At 40.3% G+C, this 22,532-nt stretch overlaps 1 protein-coding gene across 1 annotated transcript; it reads right to left on the bottom strand.

Annotated features, from left to right (window-relative positions):
* Positions 1-164: 164 nt before the first annotated feature.
* On the bottom strand, positions 165-22,515 carry gatb (glutamyl-tRNA(Gln) amidotransferase, subunit B). Its single transcript, XM_042485470.1, has 13 exons — positions 22,367-22,515; positions 20,313-20,466; positions 20,103-20,216; positions 14,228-14,426; positions 13,652-13,774; positions 13,447-13,560; positions 10,537-10,621; positions 9,491-9,535; positions 8,859-9,051; positions 8,482-8,615; positions 1,271-1,349; positions 992-1,126; positions 165-883 (listed from the first exon to the last, which is right to left on the bottom strand). Exons 1-13 carry the CDS (start codon positions 22,513-22,515, stop codon positions 758-760), a joined length of 1,650 nt encoding a protein of 549 aa, XP_042341404.1. The 3' UTR covers positions 165-757.
* Between the last annotated feature and the right edge of the window lie 17 nt (positions 22,516-22,532).

Here is a 22,532-nt window from a genome sequence, read left to right on the forward strand (position 1 = left end):
AAGAAGAGGCAGACGTGTTAAATGGACATTTGAGCGCTGAAGCGATTAAAATAAAGATACCAGAGAGAATCCATATTTAATGCACTATATTATTGACAGTGTTACAAGGTGAATAACACGCTTTGACCACAAGAGGGAGCTCACTGATCGTGCTCCTGCCTGGATCTCTCAGAAGGACAAAGTTCGGTTTGCCTCTCTTGATAAAAGAGCATCTGTCATGTCAGCAGTTTCATCTTCTGCCTGTGTGATCTTCAGGCCTCACAAATGACCACAATTGCCAATATGGCTGTGGCCAATGGTACATAAAGTTATATTTAAAGGGTTGAATTAAGGTATATGCAGGTCTGGTCAGAGGACTTGTTCTTGAAATCTTAATTTTCTAAGAGGACCATTTAAATTTGAAACATCTTAAACACTGAATGAGTTTTTCAGCGTGTATTGAGGTGCTTTAATTTTCAAGCAGCTTTTTCTACAATATAAATCTCATCAAATCTTATCACCTGGTCAGAGTATGAAAACGTATTTACTCTATTATCCATCCTATACACTGAATATTGACACAACACACTGCTGCAAAGTATTTTATCTGAAAAGCTTTATAACTTTTTACACTCATAAATACAAGAGATAATGAATGTTGTCCAAAGAAAACGTTCAGTATTTACAACCTCTCAGTAACTGAGGATGGTAGCTTCATTTTCAGCTGGACCGTCAATAGTTTTATGCTACGGCTGAGTCTTGCAGAGCAGTCCGATCTTCATGAAGTCTTCTCTTGTAAAATCGACCTCACCAGAACTGGGTCCGCTCGGCCTTGGGTCTCTTTCCGAACCAGACCCATCAGCTTGTTCAGAACTTTCTTGTTTCCATTTCTGATGGCTTGAACCTACAAAAGAAGCACATGAAACACACACAAAAAAATATCTCAAACATCTAAAAAAAAAAAAAACAAATCAATGTTATCACGAGTTAGAAGTTGCATGTAAACCCTCACCTCATTGGGGTGCGAGTCAACCACCTTCTGGCAGATGCTGTGTAGCTGTGCAATGTCACTAACAAGACCCAAGTCCTGCTCCTGGATGATCTGTGGCGCCGTCTTGCCCGGTGATGTCCACATCTCCTGGAACACCTGAGAGCGGTGGAGAAACGAAGAGGTAGGTGAAAACACAAACAAACACTGTGTGAGTGAGTGAGTGAGTGAGTGTGTGTGTGTGTGTTTGAGCTGAGTGACAGACAGAACGGGGTAATTGCATGGTCTGTGCAGCTGACTGACCTGCTTGGCAGCCGTAGAGGAGATGTGTCCTGTTTCCTGGAGCTCCAGCAGCTCAGCCAGAGCCGAAGGAGAGACTGGGCTGAAATCAAATGAAGGGGAAATTTAATTACAGTTTAATGCATGCAGTGAAGAATTAGTGATGTAAAAGGAGGGGGAGAAGGAGAGAGAACGAGTGGGAGTGTAAGACTGAAAGAATGAATGAGTCTATCAATGTTTGAGATTTGACTATAATGTGTTTGTCTTTCCTATGTCGTCTTGTTTATTCCCCAGGCTACCAGACAAACAGAATCAAGAAGCTGTTAGAATAAATTAAGTGGAGACACAGTTTCATCCTGTTGTCTGCAGACCAGACAGTCCATCTCAGCAAAACCTCGTCCAAACATGACCTAGACATTGTGGAAAAATAAATGAAAAGTATTCATCTTTACAAATACAACTCTGTTGGGCAGATTTTTTTGTGTGTCACGAAGGGAAAACTCCAAACCAGGGCTACTTCTGCAGTTGCCAGGGGGCACATGGTGAGCTCAACTAATTAACTAAACTATAAATCTGATTAAAAATAAATAAATCTGCATATTTGTGTTTAAGAGGAAAAAAATATAAAGTTGACGTCACGCTGTGTTAAATATTGTTGTGCAGGGGCAACATCTTATCCTGACATTGTAAACAATTTCATTTTTGGCCTGAGTGCATACACTTTGGCAGGAGAGTTTGTACCTCAGAAAATGCCCCAAACCCTAATTTGTGTTTTCTAAGATAGCGAAGGTATGACCTGCCCTACTCTCCCTGGTTAGCACTCATTGCCTTCGCTGTTTGAGTTGGCTTCGTTTAAGGATGAGAACTGACATTGGTTAGGGTAAGAGTGTCAGGGTAAGCTAATCAGAGGCAGAGTAGGGTGGTTATGCCTTTGCTATCCTTGGAAACGTGAATTTGCATCCAGCACACGGTCGATTGAAGTAATGGTTGAAAAAGTTAACTAAAAGTAATGAATGATCTGTTAAAAGAGCTGAAAGTAATAAAATAATGGTTATAAAAGTCGTATTTTATAAGTATTTTTAAGGGATTTTGTGTGTTTTGTCATATATTTTATTTATTATTATTATTATTATTATTATTATTATTATTATTATTTCATTTATTTTTTTCTGTGTGCTTTCACAGGCCGGCCGTGACTCTGCATTCACACCTGCTGCTCATTCCACACTCATCAAGTGCAGCTTGAAAACTCTGCACGCTCTCTTCCCCGCTACCAGATTGTTTCTGCTCATCACAGTGATGCTTTTGTCTCCTCTCCAGTGCTGTTTTCAGTGAACGTTTTTGATTTTCCAGTGATTTTTTTGGTTCATGACAATTCGCTGCCCTCTCCATTTCCACTGCCTCTCTCCTCTGAATTCTAGCCGCCCAGTTTCTCAACACCTGTGCCGTAAGTCACACTGCTTCCTCGCCTACAAACACCAGAGCTTTAAGCCACACAGCTTCCCAGCTTCAGCCACACCTCAACTGCTTCATCTCCAGCCTCTCACCACCATCCTCAGCCTCACTTCAGTCTGCCTGCTTCCCGCACCTGCAAAAACTCCACAACAAATTCCCTTTTACCCCCTTTCCCCTCGTCTTGTGGTCTTGCTCTTGGGTCCAGTTTAAAATAGAAGCAAACCATAACATAAGCAATGAAGTGACATTTGACATAGTTAGCTAAAAGTAATGAATAAATGGTTGAAATAATTGGCGAAAAGTGGTGAAAAAACCATAGACTGTACTTAAAGAAATCCCTAACCCTCTTTATATAGTCTGTGGAAAAAACTGTTAAATAATATAATGAAGAAACAGTTTACATAGTTGACTACAATAAGCCTGATATATAGTTGAAATATAAACGTAATGAATAAATAGCTGAAGTTAGCTTAAATGTATGAGTAAATAGTTGAAATAGCGAAAAGTATTGAATAAACAGCTGAAATGGTTAGTTAAAAGCAATAAATAGACAGTTAACATAGTTAGCTGAAGGTAATGAATGAACAGCTGATTAGCTAAAGTATTGAATATACAATTAAAAATAGTTGAAAATACTGAAAAAAACCCAGTTGAAATAGTAAGCTAAAAGTAATGAATGGTTTAAATGGTTTAAATTAGCTTAAAGTGTTGAATATACAGTTGAAATAGCTAAAAGTGACAATTAAAAATCTGAAATGGCAGTTGAGTTAACATAAAAGAAGTTAATCACTGATCCAAAAGTGATAAATATACAGATAAGGTCAATGTTACATTTGTTTTCACATTGTTACAAGGGATTAATAGGTCTGGTGAGATATTTCATGCTTTTGTCGTCATACTTTCACCACGCTGCCACCAGCCACTGGACCCGCACTAAATTTCCCGCATGGTTGACTGCCAACACAATTTTGTGAGGGGAAAAACCTGGAAGAGTGACTTGTTTCACCTCTATGGCTGTCTGTCCAATATGCTCCCAAGTTTAATATTTTATCAATCCCACTCCGCTTTGAGCCAGAGGGGCAACAAGGAAGTTTGGACACATTATATACAAACCAGCTAACATCAACAGATTCAATATTAACAGCCATTATATAGTTGCACAAGGAGATAGATGCCTCCACATGAAAACTCTTGAAAAACTTTTATCTTCCGCCCAAACTGCTAGTTGCTGTATTTAGCTGAGTTTCTGTGTTTCTTCCCCAGCCTGCAGCTTTTGACAGTCCTGCCGGCCACTCTTTGTTTTTCTTTGACTCTCCTCCTTTCAACCAAAGCAAATGCAACATCATGCATAAATAAACACCAGCTACTTTGTGGTTTACTCACACACAAATGCTTCAGAACAGTCTGGGAATAGTAGATAAAGCAAAGCTCACAGCATCTGTGCTGACGTCAACCCATTACTAGTTTCAGTTTCATTTGCTCTGTAATGACTCTGAGTTTTTATATTCTAAGAAATGATCACAGAACAAAATGGCTCCGAGTTGAAAGACAGGGAAAATATCCATTACAGTTTCAATAAGCTGAAGTTTCTACAGTCGTGATCTGATGAGTGACAGTCAGAGCTTCACAAATACAGCTCGAGATGCATCCGACCAATCTCATTTTTCAGTTAGCTGCAGTCACTATTAAACTGCCATTTTAAGAAAACTGGTAAAATGAAATGAGTGTGTGATTTTCAGCATCTCAGTATGCCATAAACAGAAACCGTGGGAGACGCTGGTTTAATTTTTCCTAGCCGTTGGCCAGATAGGCAAGTGTGAAAGGTACTATGGCAACTTCTCATTGTATCAAAATATCAAACAAGATTTTATACAGTTTCAGGAGTGTTTGGAACATTTACAAAATCCAACATGTTCCAGCGAACAGGCCTTCAGCAGGGAGAGATCAAAACAACACCTTCTTCCCAAAAAGTAATGATTTCACTGATGCAATTGGATTTGTCAAAGCAGGCTTCTCTCTGACGGGCTGTCAAGACTGTCGCAGGGGTTTTCTCATCGACAGACACAAAGAATGAAGGAGTATCGGATGATTTATGACCTCAAACATGTTAATTCTGTATAGTGATGGTCGATCTAATCAGTATTTGTGAACACTAAAAATCTAATAATATTTGATGTTGATGTCAATCAAACCAGTACAGTGCGTTGCAGAATGGTACATGGATAAGACAGAATTATTTTTATCAAACTATCAAATCAAGTTGATGTGCTGTCATTGTGCAGACATTGTAGTTTGACTAATAACTAGAATTGCCACCTCGTACTTGCATGTGCCACGAACGTGTCAAATTGCAGTCGCAGATTACATCCATGTCTGTCCAGACTCATATGTAACCCTGACAGTAGACAACTCTTCAAATATGGGTGTTGCGGCTGAAAAACTACAAATTCTAAAACATAGATGCAGCACAGAAAGTCTTTATAGTCACCACAATTTCAAGATGGACAAGCGAGATTAGTGTCATCAGTTCATTATCCGGCCAAACGTCTCCTCTTCGTGTTCCTGAGTTATGCACTAAATAATGGCCAGGAGTGGTTTTTTTGCAGACCATTTTGATGTCAAAGTGAAGCTGACCCTTTGACCTTTTGTATACATAATGTCATCACTTAATCATCATTTTATTCTATTTGAAATTTTGTCTTAATTAGCATGTGAATTCTTAAATCATGGCCAAAAATGTGTTTTCACCAAATTCTAATCAATTCATTGTTGAGTGGACGTTTGTGCCAAATCTATGGAAACTCCCTCAAGGCCTTCATGAGATATCGCAAGAATGAGACAGACACAAAGCCACAGTAACCTTCATGTTTGACCACCAAAATCTAATTAGTTCATTCTTAAGCCCAAGTGGACGTTTGTGCCAAATTTGCAGAAGTTCTTGAAATACTGTGTTCATGAGAATAAGATGGAAGCATGTCACAGTGACCTTAACAGCTAAACTATGACCACTAAATTCTAATTAGGTTAATGTTCAGTTTACGTGGAAGTTCGTGCCAAATTTGAAGAAATTCCCTTAAGGCGTTCTTGAGATACTGCGTTCAGGAGAATGAGACGGATGGATGGATGGATGGACAATGGGAAAATGTACTTCCTGCAGTCACGGCTGTTGCTTTTGTGGAGGTATAAATAACATTATTATGGAGTAGAGAGGAAACCGTTCAATAACTTAGATTTTAGTGGCATCTTTTATAGAGCCAAGAACATCTGAAGGTTTGCATAATGTGTGTCAAGAGTAGCAATCTCAAAGATAGATTGATTTTTACAACAGAAATGAGTTTATTATTAGGAATCCTTCAGCCCTGCATTTCATGCTTTCACTTAGTTTAGCAGATGGCAACTAACTGTTTTTCCTTGCTTAGTAAACTGAATCAATAGGAATCTGGCTAATGTTTTTTTTAATTCAATAAATTGCCAGCTACGACTGCTGTGGAAATAAAAAGGTCAGATTACTTTAATTCATTAAACAAACCCCATTAATCGGCACAGTCATCACTAGATATGAAGCCTATCATTAGTTCAGGTGGAGCACTGAAGTCACTCTTGCATCAGTTAGTTTATTCATGCGTGGTGATCATCGACTCAATCACGGTCATGTGGCTATGAGCTAACTAATTACACTGAATTGTATTCATGCATGTGTACAGCACGGCCGTCAAAACCTACTCGGCACTATTGTGATAAAGTCAGAATGGATTTTGCCTCCATTTCTATGTGGGAAAGGGCAAGAAAAATATGCTTCCAATTATTAATTTAGCACAATCAGATTGATCTTTGACAAGCAAAACTGCGAGGCTTGTTCTATAACTTGACCGCCAAATAACATAAGCGGCAGAGAAGAAATAACGTTGTTTAGCTGAAGTGGTTGCAAGGACAGTGAAGGACAGAAGTTAATGTGAGTAAACTGTGTGCACTGCTGTTGTTAGCCTAGCTCCTGCAGTCCATGTTTACAACCCTGCCCGTGCTATTTCCCATCCCTCCTGCTTTTGGCCACTCCACATAAGTAAATTTCATCTGGCAAATTTTGGTCTGACTGCAGCTTCACTCATGCCAGCTCTGTCTGCTGCCAGAACTCCCTCCACCACCCAAAACTCCTCCTTATGTGCTAAGTTTTCGGTGTTATTGATTTAACTAAGATCTAATGTGCATGTATGTGTTTATCAAGAGGGGATTAGTTCCTTGCTGCTGGGATTTTTTGGAAAGCTTTAGGGAGTCTTTGTATGCCAAATCTGTCTGTAAAACCATCTGCTATAAATGCTTGACTCCTTGAAGTGTCTCAGACTTGAGTTTGAGTTTGAAAGATACAGAGCTGATCTTCTGACACCAGAGATACTAAATCACTTTTAGGTGACAATTAATTTTGACATGAAATCACAGTTTCTCACATGAGTTAAACCCTTGATGCAGTGGCTTGGGACTCCTTAAAAGAAAGGGAAGCCTGACAGACATTCTTTATGCCGTCATTACAGACATGGAGGAGATGACAGGAAATGAGTGAGAGAGAGATGACAGACAAAGGTCCCCGTTTGGACTCGTAACTAGGGGCGCTGTGGTTCATGGTCAGCTTCTTAACCCTGAAGCTAGGGGCCCCCTCAAATGAAAAGTTTAACCTTTTTTTCTAACCTTTTTTCTTTTAAGGATGTTTTATTTATCAAAAGAGGCCTTCTGGCTGAAACCTATTCACAAGAAAAAAATGTAAAGTTTGTATCTCTTGACCTCCTGACTCTCAAGTTAAAAGCAGCATGTGTACCTTTCCAATCCGTTCCTCCTGCCACAGCTTAAAATCGTCAGTATTTCTGCATGCAAAAGGTACAAAGTGGGCGAGTCATTCACAGGAGGCTCAGAGGGGTCCTGTGCTGAGACCTGAGCATTTACAGCAGTACGACTGCATTCATGAGCCAAGCGGGCAAAATAAATAATCAAATAAATAAAAATTACGGTAACATTTTCTATGAAGACCACATTTATTATGAAGGACTTCATAGCGAATTAAAACGCAATCACGATGCTTTATGACTACAATCATTAACACGCATAACGCTTACTGATGCACAATATCAACCGTCATAAAACTTCAGAGATGTGACATATCATCATAAGTATACATCTCATACATACATATACCTCATAAGTGTCTCCCATTTGTAAAGCGATAGACTGAAGAGGAAAGACGTGGACCAAATTGCTGCAGCTCCTTAAATCCCTAAAATTACGCTGTATGCTAGCTAGTTAGCTAACCATTGAGGGACTCCCTGAAAGTTAACATTAGTTAGTAGATTATTTGCTGTTAACCTGTGAGCTAACCACACACTTTAACTGAAAATTACTAGCTTGAAAAATTATATCATGTAACCAAATTTACGAGTGAATCTATGAATATTCAGCTAAAACATACAGTTAGCTTGTAGGCTAATATCAAACACTCGAGTGCTTAACTTAGCTTGGAAACAGCCTGTTTGGGATGAGGACAGTGGTTAGCACTCGCTATATAGCATATAGCATACTCACTGAGGATGTCAAAGGCTACAACGGTTTTCTTCCACTTTTTTTCCTTTTTGAATCTAACAATCTTGCAAATAATGACCCTGAAAGTTCTCCAATCTTTGCAAAATTAGATTCTGTGGCACAAGCATTATGTGCATTATAATTCACTGTGAATGCCCTCAAAATGCATTATAGATGTGGTCTGAGTATTGTAAAAGCGACGTGTGTGAATGTCTCACCTCTGGCTCACACTCATGTCTTGCTGTTTGAGGTGACCCACCAGCTCATTTGTCACCCAGCCAATCACCTTCCTCGGCTCCTTCTTGGTCGCCTTCAACACCGCCTCAAAGTACTCCACCAGCCCGTCCTCATTCTGCAACAAAGAACCGTGAAAATGCTTTCATCGTTTCACATGCATATTATCTAATTAGAAACAGGTCAGCCCAGCAGAGTCCAGCAGAGTCCAGCAGTATGCAGCTGCCAAACAGAACTGCATCCAAGCTGACTCTGCTTGGACTCGATCAGATGGCAATTAAAAGAAAGATGCAGGAAGCAGATTTAGTGAGGGGAATCAACTCCTCTCTCACCGCTTGATTTCACCCACTTATATACTCACCACTAGAGTAAAGCTGTGCTCAGGCAGGATGCCGTATGTTTGCACCAGCCTGTCTCTTTTGACACTGGGCAGCTCCGGCAGCCCTTCCCTTATCTTCTGCACCACCACCGCCTGGCACGCATCAATGCCAGTGGGCAGCGATGCGTTATCCTCATACACAATCAGAGGGGGCAGGTTGGGCTCTGGCAAAAACCTGAAGGGAAGACGGAGGGAGGAAAAAAAGGAGAAGAAGAAGAGGGGGGAGAAGGGAGAGTGCTTTATCAGCAGTTAGATAAGCTTTGAGAAGAGGAGGTTGGCTTTTGTTTAGATACTAATAGTCCTCTTGACACCACACTTGTCACATTTCACTTGCTCCCCTAATCATTTGACTCCATCAGCCGTGCACCTGTCCATCCATCACTCCCCCTCCTAAACTCACACATACACACCACTGAGGGCCACACCTTGTACCTTTTATTTTATATTTGCATATATTTTTTCATCTTGCTGCCACTTAGAGGCTCGTATCCTACTTCAGTCCCCACTGGGAGCAAGATAAGCTTTTGATATCATAACTCCACGTCAATAAACACAAACTCCTGGGACAAAAAAATGAGTGCAGATTAGCAGAAAGCCCACAAATTCACACTCACCTGTAGTCCTGGAGACCCTCTTTGTCCCTCATAGGAATGGTCTCTCTGGACAAAAAGATGCACAGTTCATAAATGATCAACATTTTTGATTTATATGCACATGTCAAAGCTTTTAAAACTTTAAGAATTGATATGACAAGATATTTAACTGGAAGAGGCATATTTAACGAAGAGTTAACGAGGCAATTGAATTCGTTTTAGTTCGGTGAAAGAGAGAATCTATAATTCAGAAGGAGTATGGATGTATTTTTCTGTTCAGTGGGGAAGATTAGTAAAAATATTTATTTTCTTGACATTTTGTGAGTTTATTTTGTTTATTTATCAAACCGAAAAAGCGAAGAGAGCTTGTGAAACGAAGCCAACACGTCGCTCAAACACATCTTGAAATGGGGTGGGAAGGTATGGCACCTTCGTGAATATATTGGCAAGAAACAGTTTGTAACATATCACCTAACCCTAGACTATGTCATATATGCTACAATGACTTCTATCGTCGGCAGTTCTAGTGATTGTTTCTTGTTTTGTTATTTTTACATAAATATCGTCATGTATCATATACCTCTTGAAGGAAAATGTCAGGAAAGTATGAAGGTGTGAAAAAACACCACTGAAGCCTGCTGTGAACACAGGAGTGGTGATGTCTGCAGCATGACTATCTCCAAACTAGTAAAGTCAAATCTGTAGCTACCATCACAGGAACGAGAAGAAAGAGCCAATCACAGCCCATCACAAACGCTATTTAACGCCTCACCATGTACCTCGGACGTGCAAGGCCTCATAGGAAGGAGACAGAGCACCGTAAGATGATCAAGGCCTCAGCTGTGTGCGCGCTGGCTCATTCTGAGAGCTCATAAGCCAGTGAGTAGCACATAGCTCACGGATAACACAGGATGACGGCAGCATCCAAATGGCTCTATTCATCATGATTACCATGATGGTTCCTCCTCTGCAAAGCTCGAGACTAATGAACCAGGCAGAGATCCCAGTCACAGGGTATTGTACTGGCTCGAGCCTGGCGTCACGGCCCCGCTCTGTCATCTTCTTACCCTGATTTGGAATCATATGCCCGGGTCTCGTTTTGCACCGTCCCCCCTCTCTGCAGGACTTCGATCTGTCTCTGGATCTCGTAGTCTGGTGATGTTACAGGAGGACATGACCACATAAACAAACAGTTTATTCAATAAGACCATCACACACAAATGTAATTTTGTGGTAAATGCCAAACATCTGCTGTGATACACTGGCACTCCTCGGGTCTCTGGCTGCTGCCACATTATAACTGTGATAAACGATGTTTTTCTCCATGACTTTTAAACACCAATTCGGCAGCAGAGAGCATGAGATACAACTCCATTGATGAATAATTCGAGCACAGCACTTGGGTGTGTCAAAGCATGCTTAAGAACCTGCACGTAAAATGCTGAAATTTTCTGGCTGCCCCCCTTTGTCAGCTTTTTTTAATTAGAGCTCAATCAACAGTCAGTGAAGTTGGAGTTGACATAAAATCTATGCTTTTGTAAAGTGAGCAGCTGCGAGAAGCTAAATCAGCATCACACGCTGCTATCACACACACACACTAATTGTTTGTGACTGGTTGTCAGTCCTAAACGTCTGCTTCACAAGTTACTGTCAATGTTAGCTCTGCTTCCTGTCTTGAAGTCTCTTCATAAATCCAGCTATCTTGTTTTCATTGCAACAAAAAACAAATTCTGTGTTTAAGTATGACAGAAACACAATTAAAGGAATGCTAGTATACACGTGCTTTACTTTGGCCTCTGTTTGTTCAAATTTAGATCCTTTACTTAAAAAAAAAGGAGCAATAACAGACTGTGGCAATACTCTATTACAAGAACAAATCACCGTACATTTGAAATTTTTCTTAAATTCAGTGGTTCTTAAACCTTTTTTGTCATGCCCCACTTAAGACGCAGAAAAAAATTCATGCCTCTTATTTTTTTTTAAATCATTCATGAACAACAATTGGAGAGGCAGGATCAATGTTGTATTTCAGTGAAATAAAGGTCAGCATCATAGCATCGGCAAACTCTTGTTTGTTTGTTTTCCTTATATAAATCATATTCATTCAACTCTGTTTTATCCCAATATTTTTCTCATGGTCAACCATGCCCCACCTCCAGTGACTCCTCAGGGGGACCCGCCCCACAATTTGAGAACCACTTCTTTAATGGAATAATATAAAAGTAGCCGGAGAAAACTGTAACTAAAGTATCAAAAGTACACATGATGCAGAAATGTGTGCCCTGAGAGTGTTATAATTTTACATATTTTATCACTGAATATTTATTACGGATGCATTAACGTGGGCGTAGAACTCTACTGTTGTAATTGGTCAAGGTGGAGCTAATTTTAAATATTTTATAAACTTTTGGGGAGTATAATATATACTATGTGATATTTATCAAGTAGTCGAGTTAAAAGTACAAAGTACTCTGAATTGCAGCTAAATATAGGAAAGTAGCATGAAGTGGAAATACTAAAGTAAAGTACAAGAAACTATGAGATTAATCTCTCTAAAAAGACATCTGCATGTGTGCAAAATCTGTAGGCGACAGAACAAGTTTTGGCATCAGAAGAGTTCTTGTTTCCTTTTGTAGTCAGAGTAGTTGTCACAGCTGGCCCCTGGTGACTTCTGTGCGTCTGCATGAGTGTGATTTTTGTGTGTTTGGTGTGTGCCTGTTGTGTTTTGGTTTTGTCTGTCCTTTTTCCTTCCCCCCACCCCTCGTCTGCACTCATCACTCTACACACCTGCCTGCAATCAAGCCTGCAGCCTTCAAGAGAGCCAGCTCTGCAGCCATTCCCAGCCAGACTGTTGCTGAGCGTGGTTTGTTGCAACACGAGTCCAGCTCTTTTTCAGATCTATTCCATTTTTTGCTGCTTGCCTGTTTGCTTTTTTGCTAAGAGTTTTTTTGTATTCTCTGCCAAGATTCCCTGCCTGCTATTCTGTCCACATCTCCAGCTGAAGATAACCACAGAAACACAGATCACCCTTCCCCTCAGCCAGTCCGTCATTCTCCTGCACTGTTCAATATTGTAATAAAGAACTGGGTTTTTTTTTAAACATCCGTTTGCTTGTCTGCTTTTGGGTTCTTAGTCCCAAGCGCGACAGTAGTGCTGACCAATCATGTTTAAACAGCAGGTCTGTGTGAAGAGGCACAATGTCATTGCCAAAATGCAGTCTTGGCTATTGTCTTACGTAAATGTGTCTGCATTCACATGCATATCTCTATTTATAAAGATTAGCTGGAATGACCCGCGCATGGAAGAGGAATTCTTGACCCAAATTTCTGCTGGCTATACCTTGAACAGCCTGAAATACTGGCCCTCGCCCCCAGAGGCTTCACTGTCATCAGATCGTAGCCGAAGGGTGCCAAGATTATCTGCCAAACTATTTTTTGGCCAACAGCAATGCCAAGGTGATCAGCAGAGATGCCAGGAAGTCACTGGCCCCAGCAAGAAGTGGTCCAAGACATGATGCTCTATAGTTTTTGTACAAATGAGATACAGCAGGCTAACTGCTGAACTTTTGTGGTGCTGGTTGGTGGATTTTGTTCACAAGTTAAAGAGCCAGGCTCGCCATTTCCTCAGTGAGAAAGCAGATAAGTGTATTTCCCAAAATGTCAAACTTCTTTAAGCACAGTGCTTGAGTAAATGTACTTAGTTACATTCCATCACTGAGCTTTTCTTAGCTTTTACTACCAGTTTGACTTGTCGCACAGACATACAGTAATTACACACAAATATTCTCTAAGTCATTCTCTCAGGGTGACACAGCGTGAAAATGTCAGCTCACAAAAAGGTCTTTCAGAGTTTGTGTGTGAACAATCATGCAGCCAGTTGAGACCTATTCAGATGGAACAGTGTTCGGAGTGCCTCCCTAAATGCCTGCCGCACTCTCGAGATATTCTGCTATCCTCCCTTTTAAGTTTTTAACTTACCTATAGCTCTGGCAAGGTACCGGATGCTGTTGATGTTCTTCACCTCTGTCCTGACGCCCAGGGGCTCACCTGGTCTGTGGACGGACACATTGGCGTCTACTCTCAGCTGGCCCTCTGCGGAGAAACAAGATGCACACTGAGCGGGGAAGAAGAAGAGAGAGAGAGAGTGAGAGAGGGAGGCAGAGAGACGGAGTGATTTCCATACCAGACATGTTGCCTTGACAGGTGCCCAGGGCTTGCAGGATGAGCTGGAGCTCTCTGACAGCTGCAGCAGCCTCCTCTCCGCAGCTCATGTCTGGCTCCATCACCAGCTCCATTAAACCTACACCTGACACGTGTGAAGACAGCTGTGTTTTACATCTCTCAGGTATCTATCCCATGTAGCTCTGTAACAAAGTGCAGCAGTACTCGCTTTGTTGAGCAATTTAAATCTATAGAATAATGTCTGCCTGACATTCTGTCTTCCAGGGTTATAGGAGAAGCCGGTTGTTTTAAAATATTTATCTCACTGTCGACAAATTTCATGAAAAGATCAAAACCATCAAACCACCACATACATCTCTCAAAAACTTTTTAGACTTCCATAGTGTCTTTGGCCCTCAGCCCCAAGCTCATTTCTTCTTATACACAAATATATAGTTTTGTGTTTTAAAAAGTATTTTCTGTGGCTCATTTATGTGTGTATAATAATTTTTGGACAATATCTAAGGGAACATAAAATATGGAATAAGCTCCATCAGGCTTCGGCGTCAGGGTTAGGGTTAGGACTCTCCAGCTCTACCTGCTCTGTTGAGGTCTATGAGTGTTTGGCTGCGGAGGTCATCATGGAGGCTCTTGCCGCTGTCCTGCTCCAGCTGGATCTGTTTGATGCTGACACTTTTCCTGATCACCTGGCTCCTCTTTTTTCCTCCGAGGAGGCTGTATGTCAGCTCGCCGTCTACTGCGATGGGCCGCCGTTGCTGGGTGATCTGGTATCCAGCCTGAAATTTGAAAACACATCAGCTCGACGGGATGCAATTCACTCCTGTAAATCTCTGAAAGGAAGGTTGTGTATTAATGGGCTGTAATAGTAGTTGTAGCAGTAAGGGTAAATAAAAATTCAAATTCTTATATACCAGACAGGAACAATTGCACAATATCAGGAATAATCTCTTTAATAAAACAAAACAGTCCTGCTCTAACTGATGTTCTCCTGGTTCAATGTGGACTAGAGTCGGGCAATATGACATAAAATCTATATCAAGATAAATGATCTGATTTTTCCCTGCAGTGCACGTATTTCCTTTAAAATGCTGGCTTCCGTTTTGTATGTTCGTGCTAATTACATTTATGGTGAACAGGTAATGATTACAGCATGATGAAAATACTCTGCTGTTCACCTATCGGTTGGTTGAACTTTTGCTAGATTGCTTTGTCATTGCTTGTTGTACATATTTTCCATGTACAGTCACATACTGAAAAACGCAATATGGGTCCATTTGAAGGTTATACCAAATTTATTTTATTTTTATTTTTATTTGAAGCCTCTATTGAGGTTTTCCAATGAAGGTTTAAATGACTGTTATTGTACTTTCATCTTTAAAAAAATATAATAATAATAATAATCCTCACACAAAGTCTTCCAATTGAATGAAGTGATTCATCAGATTAAATGAGTTCAGTCTTGTTTTGGTTAAATCAACTTTCTCGAATGAATAAATGTAATTTATGGTGCTGTTAGATTGCTGCTTCGCCGCCCCGTTAATACAGGTGTGTGCCTTCATTTGTGTGCAGCAAGCGGGAGAGCAAACAGTTTTGACTGCAGTGAAAATGTTCTTTTTAAAAGGCTAAAAGCCAACAATTATTGATTGAAGTCGAATATTTCCCTTGATAAAAACATTGAATCTTAAAAATTTGACTTGTGGACATATTGACTGAAATATCAGGGGTTTTTTTTAAACGATGTAGTGCATGAGCTGACTTTGTCATCCACCTTGGTCAGACTGCTGCCAAGCTGCAGACCACTGTTCGAGGCTAACAAACTGGTTCAGTTTTAGGGAGTCATTAGTGCATTCCCAGCACCGTTTTAGTCACAAACGTTGGTGTTTTTTAGCTACCCACCTCTGTGTTTCCACCAGGGATTGTGCCACTAAAAGCTGTTATTTTAGGCCTAAACATGATTTTCTCCTAACCAAAACCAAGTGTTTTTTGTGCCTTAACGTAACCATACGTTAACCACAGAGTTGTTGAAACTTTAAAAAAAAAAAAGTTTTAATGTATTTGCTACATAATAATACATAAATATCATGTATCGGTTTTGCAGAAACAGTTATTGGATTGCTTTATCAATAGGAAAAACATCAATTTTTTCTTTAATGTACATCCCATAATTGTGCTGTATGCTGCTCGTCAGGGTCACGGGTCTGTGTAAAGGTGAGGCAGGCAGCATCAATTAAATACAGCGCTGGCTGATTGGCTGAGCCGTCATTATAATGCAGCGGGAGTGCTGCCATTTCACTCAAGGTTCCTGCTCAGAAAAAGCACAAGAATAAATATTTCATCTGCTCCTCTATTCTTAAAAGAATCTGCTGCCCCAAGTATTAATTCCTGCCGTTACTATGGCAACCACATCACAGGAACTACACATTAATCATACTTATGCTAAAGAGAGTGAGGACGTGGGAGAAGAGATTGGGGGGCTGTTAGTCACCGGCTCTCTGTACAATGTGTCTGATCGACACAATCAATCACCTCTACACCTTCTCCTCTTAAGAGAGGAGGGGAAAAACAGACCATTGGGGGGATTGTCTTTGTCAATTCCTGTTCTTCTTGGTGGATTCAGTCCTCAAAATCTTCTGGATTTTTGCGAATACTGTTGCAGCTTATCAGAAATCCCCCGTTTCTTACTTTGTCTTTTCATGAGTTTTGTCTCAGCTGTTGAAAATGTTGTGTCTGCTGCCGGCTTACACAAGAGCATGTCATTCTGTACGTAAGGCAGCATCTGTAAAAGTGACGACCATTTGCATTTTTCCTGCATAATAAATCAGCTGTTATTGCCACATAATGAAGGGTGAGGCAGGTCTGTCGCTAATAAGATCCTGGTAGCCGCATTAAGTTTTGCCAATTACTCTTTGAGCCCTAATGAGCAGGGATGCTCCAAACACTCCCTGTGACTCCTCCTACCTTTTGTACATCCAACGTTACAGATGCCTGCTCACACACAGCATTGGACACACACATGCACTCCAAACTCATTTCCATGCTGTGAGCCGCTGAGTCATTCTCTGAGCAATTTGAAAGTCACTAAACAAACAAGACTTAGTCGGCCGTATCATTCCTCGCGCCTGCACGCTGATATTTTCCTCCGCTATACCTCGGGGGCCCACAAAGACATTCACAGCTCTCATTAAACACATGTCAAAGCTTCAATAGCCAGGCCATGTCTGTTTATTTGCAAACTTAATATCTCAAGGAAATTGTAATTATTTTCTTTCGCTGGTAGGTTGGTGTGGAGCTGCTGAGGCATGTTATTAAAAGGCTGTTAAAAACTTTATATATGTGCCTTGCCTGCCATTCCCATTGAAGGAGGAATGCTGGTTGGACAGCAGCATTAATCATTTAATGAGCAACTGTGGTGTTTTACAAAATGCAATCAGGGAATCCTTGTGGAACATATCAATAATGTACAACGCAATTTACAAATGTATTTTTCAAGGGTGGAATAATTTCTCCCACGATTTCTGCTGCTGGTATGGTTTTATGAGCATTGATTACACACAAAGTTTAGGTCGAACGTGAAAAATTCCCCATCATCTGCATAATTAAAACCGCTCTGACTTCAGTTTATCGAGCTGTTTTTGAGCAGCTGATGGGACTAATGCAAACTAAATAGTTATAAACACGGTGACAGCGGGTGCTGTGCACACAGTGAGCACAAATAGAGGTTCACGCTCAACCTGCCGCCATGATTTGTTTGGGGAATCTCGCAGGAAAATAAAAAATTGTAATCGGGTATTATCGTCCCTGCTGTGTGTGTGTCAACTGCTGAGAATTATTCCAATGGAGGTGATGCAATCTTGGGCAAACACACAAAAGAGCAAGAGGAACCCAACAGTAATCCCCACGCTTCTGGAGGGGATTTTGCTGGAATTTGAAGATACATGGACTTTCTGGGGGAGATAATGTATCCCCTACCATTGTGATTAAAATATGCACTGCTGCAACTGTGTGATAACCAGTTAAGTCTGTGATATATTAAATGGGGGAAAAACTCCATCTATCAAGATCTACAGAAAACTTGTGCTCTGCGAAGCTTTATCAGACACATTTTCATAAAAAAAAGTCAAGTTAACTGAGGAATTAGAGCAAAATTAATCAGAAATATCAAAGAAATAGATCATTTATTCCAGTGCAACGCAGTAATAAAAACAGTACAAAAGAAACACCGGCTGAAGCTCACACTCTTCATGAGGGTACTCTCATTTTAAGGACTTCTATTTCTATGAAATACTACCAAAGGAAATCCGTCTCTCAACTTCTTCAGTCCATAATTACCCTCCTCATTACTTTGCCCAAAGCGGTGTTAGCATAATATCATACCAGGGAAAGACTGACTTTGAACACTCAAATGCAAAACTCTCAAACACTTCTCTGCCGAGAATTTCTAGATTTATTAGAAAAAGTCTCTGTGGGGCAAGTCACCGTAGAGTTCCCATGACATTTTGTCTTTTCCGTCTAAGCCTTGAAATGTCACTCATAATGGCAGTAAAATTACCCCTGGGCTCTGAGGGGTAGTGAAACTTCATCATGCGAGCACTCCATTACAGAGAGCCAAGTGAACATCAGTTGGGTGAGACTGTTAAAAGGAAATATCAATGTTAAAGAGTTTTATTAGAATACCTCTATCTCTACAAACATGTCTGTTCTACCTCTGTGATTCTGTGAAAGCAAATTTGAAACTGCAATAAGAGGAATTTAAAGCTGCAATAAATCATTTTTTGGCCACTTGGGGGCAGAGAAATCACTAACATCATCATCACCTTTTCGCCTTTCATCACCTTACAAGCATCGTGAGCTCTTAATACATACTTTCATTTTCCCCTGTGTAGATTATTGAAATTCCCCTTACACATGCCTCAGTCAAGCTGCTCAAACTTGTTTACAACTGGTTCAAAACGCAGCTGCAAGACTACAGACAAGGACGAGCCGTCAGTCCCACATAACACCTTTTCTTGCATCCCTCCAATGGCTTCCGGTAAAATTCAGAATAAACTACAGCATCCTGTTGATAACATACAAGGCACTGCATGACCTCACTTCCAGTTACATTTCTGATCTCCTTATTCTACTTCTCCACCATCCCCAAATCTTGGCCTCTTTTCTGTCCCCTGCTCCAACTTTAAAACAAAAGGTGACTGTGCATACACTGTTTTGGCCCCTACACTCTCGAACAGTCTTCCCTAATTTATCTGATTTGCTGAGTCAACCCACCTATATAGGCAAGCCTTCCTATAAAGCAACTCCAAGTGTAATATTTTTATTTGGTTGTTTTGGTCTTGTCTATCCTTCATTGTACTGTGTTCCGTATTATAATTTATTGAAATGTGATAAATTAATTGATTGTGTTTGTGAAGCGCTTTGCAACTGCATGTTTAAAAAGTGCCATATAAATAAAGCTTTACTTACTTACTTACTTTTAAGCTGATATAGAGAATTTGTTGGCAAACAGTTGCTTATTAAAAGAGTAACCAAACCCCAGAATTTTGATTTAACTGCAGTGAAACTGTAAGTAAAGTGATATTTCCCTCAGGAGATGGTGGTGACACAAACGGAGCTAAAACATAAAACGGGTAACAGGGCTGGACTCACAATCATCAGAAACAAGACTGCAGATAAATACTAGTGTTGATTTATGTTTATAGTGTGTTCTGCTTCAGATAAATAAGTTTATTAATACTGCTTTAAATGAGTGTACTCAGTGGTAACTGTGAGGAGTTTCAATTAATAATAAGACAGCCACATATGGAAAACAACAGCTCCCACTCAAAGAAAATGGCTGGTATTTAAATTACGTCCATTATCGGTAACTACTGAAGATCTGAGTCATCTTAAACTTACAGATATTTTCCGTTTAATTAACTATTTAATTTTTAGTTCATAACCAAACATACACATCCACAATTGTTCAGCTAGACAATGCTACATGGGGTTTTTATGACTCCAATAATGATTCAAATTATGTGAATAAAAGAAAGCTATCCTGAAATGATCAGCGCAGACATGGAGAGGGAAATGACCTGAGGATAATGTAAAAATAGAAGTGCACCGAAGGAAATGAGCTGGTAAGTGAAAAAACACTGGTCATTTTCTTTAACGGCTTTCGGTGTCATTTGTCTGTATGTGCAGCAAATAGCATTTTTGCTGCTTCAGCGAGACTTGCTCACTATTTAAATCAGAGCTCATGGCCGAGAGAGTTCAGAGGGAGAGTTGTGACGGAGACGCTGGGGCCGATGAGGACAGCTTAAATCAAAGCAAAAGCAGTGATGCAGCATGATGCGGTGCAGGACAAGTGTCTTCACACTGCTGTTTGTCAGATAAAGCACAATCACCGACACCTGTGCTCCCATCTATTAAAACCGAAACGTTGCACAAATAGCAAGAACTGAAGAGTAACTCACAGGGAGGTCAGCGTAGAAATAATGTTTCCTGTCAAACAGTGACTTCCTGTTTATAGTGCAGTTGAGAGCCAATCCCGTCATCACTGCTGCCTCGACACATCGTTTGTTCAGGACCTGGGGACACACAGAGACATCAGCTGATAACCTGACAAGACGGCGATCAAAAAACAACTGCTTATCTCTGTTTGAATTCAGCTTAACAGCACTTACGGGTAATGTGCCTGGTAAGGATGCATCAAAGTGTGACACCAGGGAGTTTGGAGGTGCTGAGAAGCGAGCCGGTGAGCCGGAGAACAACTTGGTGTTGGAGTTAATTTGGGCATGGACTTCCAGGCCCACCACTCCCACCAGCTGCTGGGCGGCACTGAGAGAGAGAGGAGCCACCATGAGGCAGACAAAACCGAAACAGAAAAACCTCTACTATACAGGTTAAACTGCCGTAAAATCCCAAATGGCTAGTATCACCACTCGAGATTTGAATTAAAACTGTGTTTGAAAACTGTGCTTTGAAAAAGTCACTGTAAATACTGTCCAGCATCAATTAAAATTAGCAGCAGTCTCCCAGATGCAGACGTAGCATGGGTTTGTTTTGCTCTTCCCTTGTTTACAGACAGGGCATGCAGCAGGTAAACTAAATGATGCCACCGGTCCTCATCGACAATGACACAGAAACTCAAGCAAGCACGTCAAAACTAGATTATCTTTAATGTCAATGCATATTTGCAATGCTTTTTATATGCTTACATAAGTTATTGGCTATAGTATTGTTCTAATGTTTATGCAAACAAGAATAATGCTATTTTTTTTGGGGAGTTTTCATCATAAGATTTGATAACATGATTTCAGCGTGTGCATCATTCCTCTTGGAGACAGCACATTTAAACAATACTGTTGTGTCCTGGTAGCTAAGCAGGTAGAGCACAGACCATTTATATTCATTTATATTTAGCATACTTGCAGTATGATGCACATATTTGTACATTTTTCTTATTTTACAGAAAACATATCTCTGTCTAATTGCAGCTAGAAGACTGTATTGCGATCATAAATTAGGAAAATGATTGCAGATCCCTCTCATGTCCTGTACTCAGAATATGAACTGCTTATATAAATAAAGGATGACAAATGTTCGTGTATGAAATAGAAAACTCTTTCATCCCTCTATCAATGAATCTCCCAAACTCATTAAATAAGGAGGTTGTAAAATGAGGGAGTGTTGAATGTATCTGAATGCACTTGTCTGCTCTTGTCTGTGCTATGCACTTTACATATGTTTACGCACTATGCAGGCATATATATTTGTATGTGGCAGCCTTTATGTCCTAGACAATTTTCCATAGGAACAAATGAAGCAACCTGAAATCTTGAAATCTCTTCATGATATTTTCTGTAGCTATTTACGGTGTTTCTGAGCTTTTTGGACATTTCTTCCCTGAAAATATGATCAGCATCAGAGTCAATGATACAAGACCAGACATGATTTTAATGTAGACAAATCTGATATCTAACCTACAAGATATTCTATTCAAATAGCTTTGTCTGCTGAAAAATACAGCTTAACCATCTTAAGATGGTTAAGCTGGTTGAGCAGCTTATTTGACCAGTTTTAATGTGTGTTTTCACATAATTTTTGATAGTTTAGCTGGTCATACCAACTTGTGATGGTCACTCTAGCTGGTTTATCTTTTGAAGTTCCTGGAAAATTGAAACCAAATCAATGTCCTTGAGTTTGGGGAAATAGCAGTGTCCTGAGGAGGGAGTATGGAAAGCAAAGGGCATAAATCAGTTGAGTCTACTGTCATGTGTTATGCATAAAGATAAATGTGCACAGCTTGACAGGCTGGCCACACCAGCATTTCTGCCAGCATAGGCTGGTTAGCTTTTTTTCCAGCATGATGCTGTCTGTGTAGGTATTACTACACTGTTGAAGAGGGGGGCATGGGCTGGCTGAGGATTAAGGAGTAGTATCAATGTAATAGTCTCCTTGTATGTAATTTGTTAGTGTTGCAATAAAAAGATGTCATTAAATAATCACAATTTGAACAGTTTCTTATTCTTCATTAAATTAGGAAATAGCCACAATTTAAACCCGCATAATCTTAACAAATACAAAAATATTCCATTGAGAGTGAAAAAGTCCTTCCCTCCACCTTATCCACTGTTATCATGACTCTTGTCGTTACTACTGCTCTCATACAGGTTAGTAATAACACAGGTCAGGGCGCTATTACACAAAGTAGTTCGCCTTTAGCCGCCTCACTTACCGTTTAGCTCGCAGCTGCGGTTGAATGTCGCATCTTGAGCTTGATGTGCTTATTCCTCTGATCGCATGTGAAGCTTTAGGACACAATATTAACATCTGTTTATTCATTTTATATAGCAGCTCACTCGCTGCAGCAGAGGACGCAGCCATGCTGTAATATTCCACTG

The sequence above is a fragment of the Plectropomus leopardus genome, chromosome 4 (genome assembly GCF_008729295.1).
Source record: "Plectropomus leopardus isolate mb chromosome 4, YSFRI_Pleo_2.0, whole genome shotgun sequence".
NCBI lineage: Eukaryota > Metazoa > Chordata > Actinopteri > Perciformes > Serranidae > Plectropomus > Plectropomus leopardus.

Coding starts and splice junctions, on each gene's coding strand:
- gatb (XM_042485470.1), bottom strand. CDS start 22,515: ATGGCTGCGTCCTCTGCTGCAGCGAGTGAGCTGCTATATAAAATGAAT. Junction 10,622..13,446: donor GTACCTTGCCAGAGCTATAG/GTAAGTTAAAAA, acceptor TAACATCACCAG/ACTACGAGATCCAGAGACAG. Junction 1,127..1,270: donor CCTCTACGGCTGCCAAGCAG/GTCAGTCAGCTG, acceptor CACCGCTCTCAG/GTGTTCCAGGAGATGTGGAC.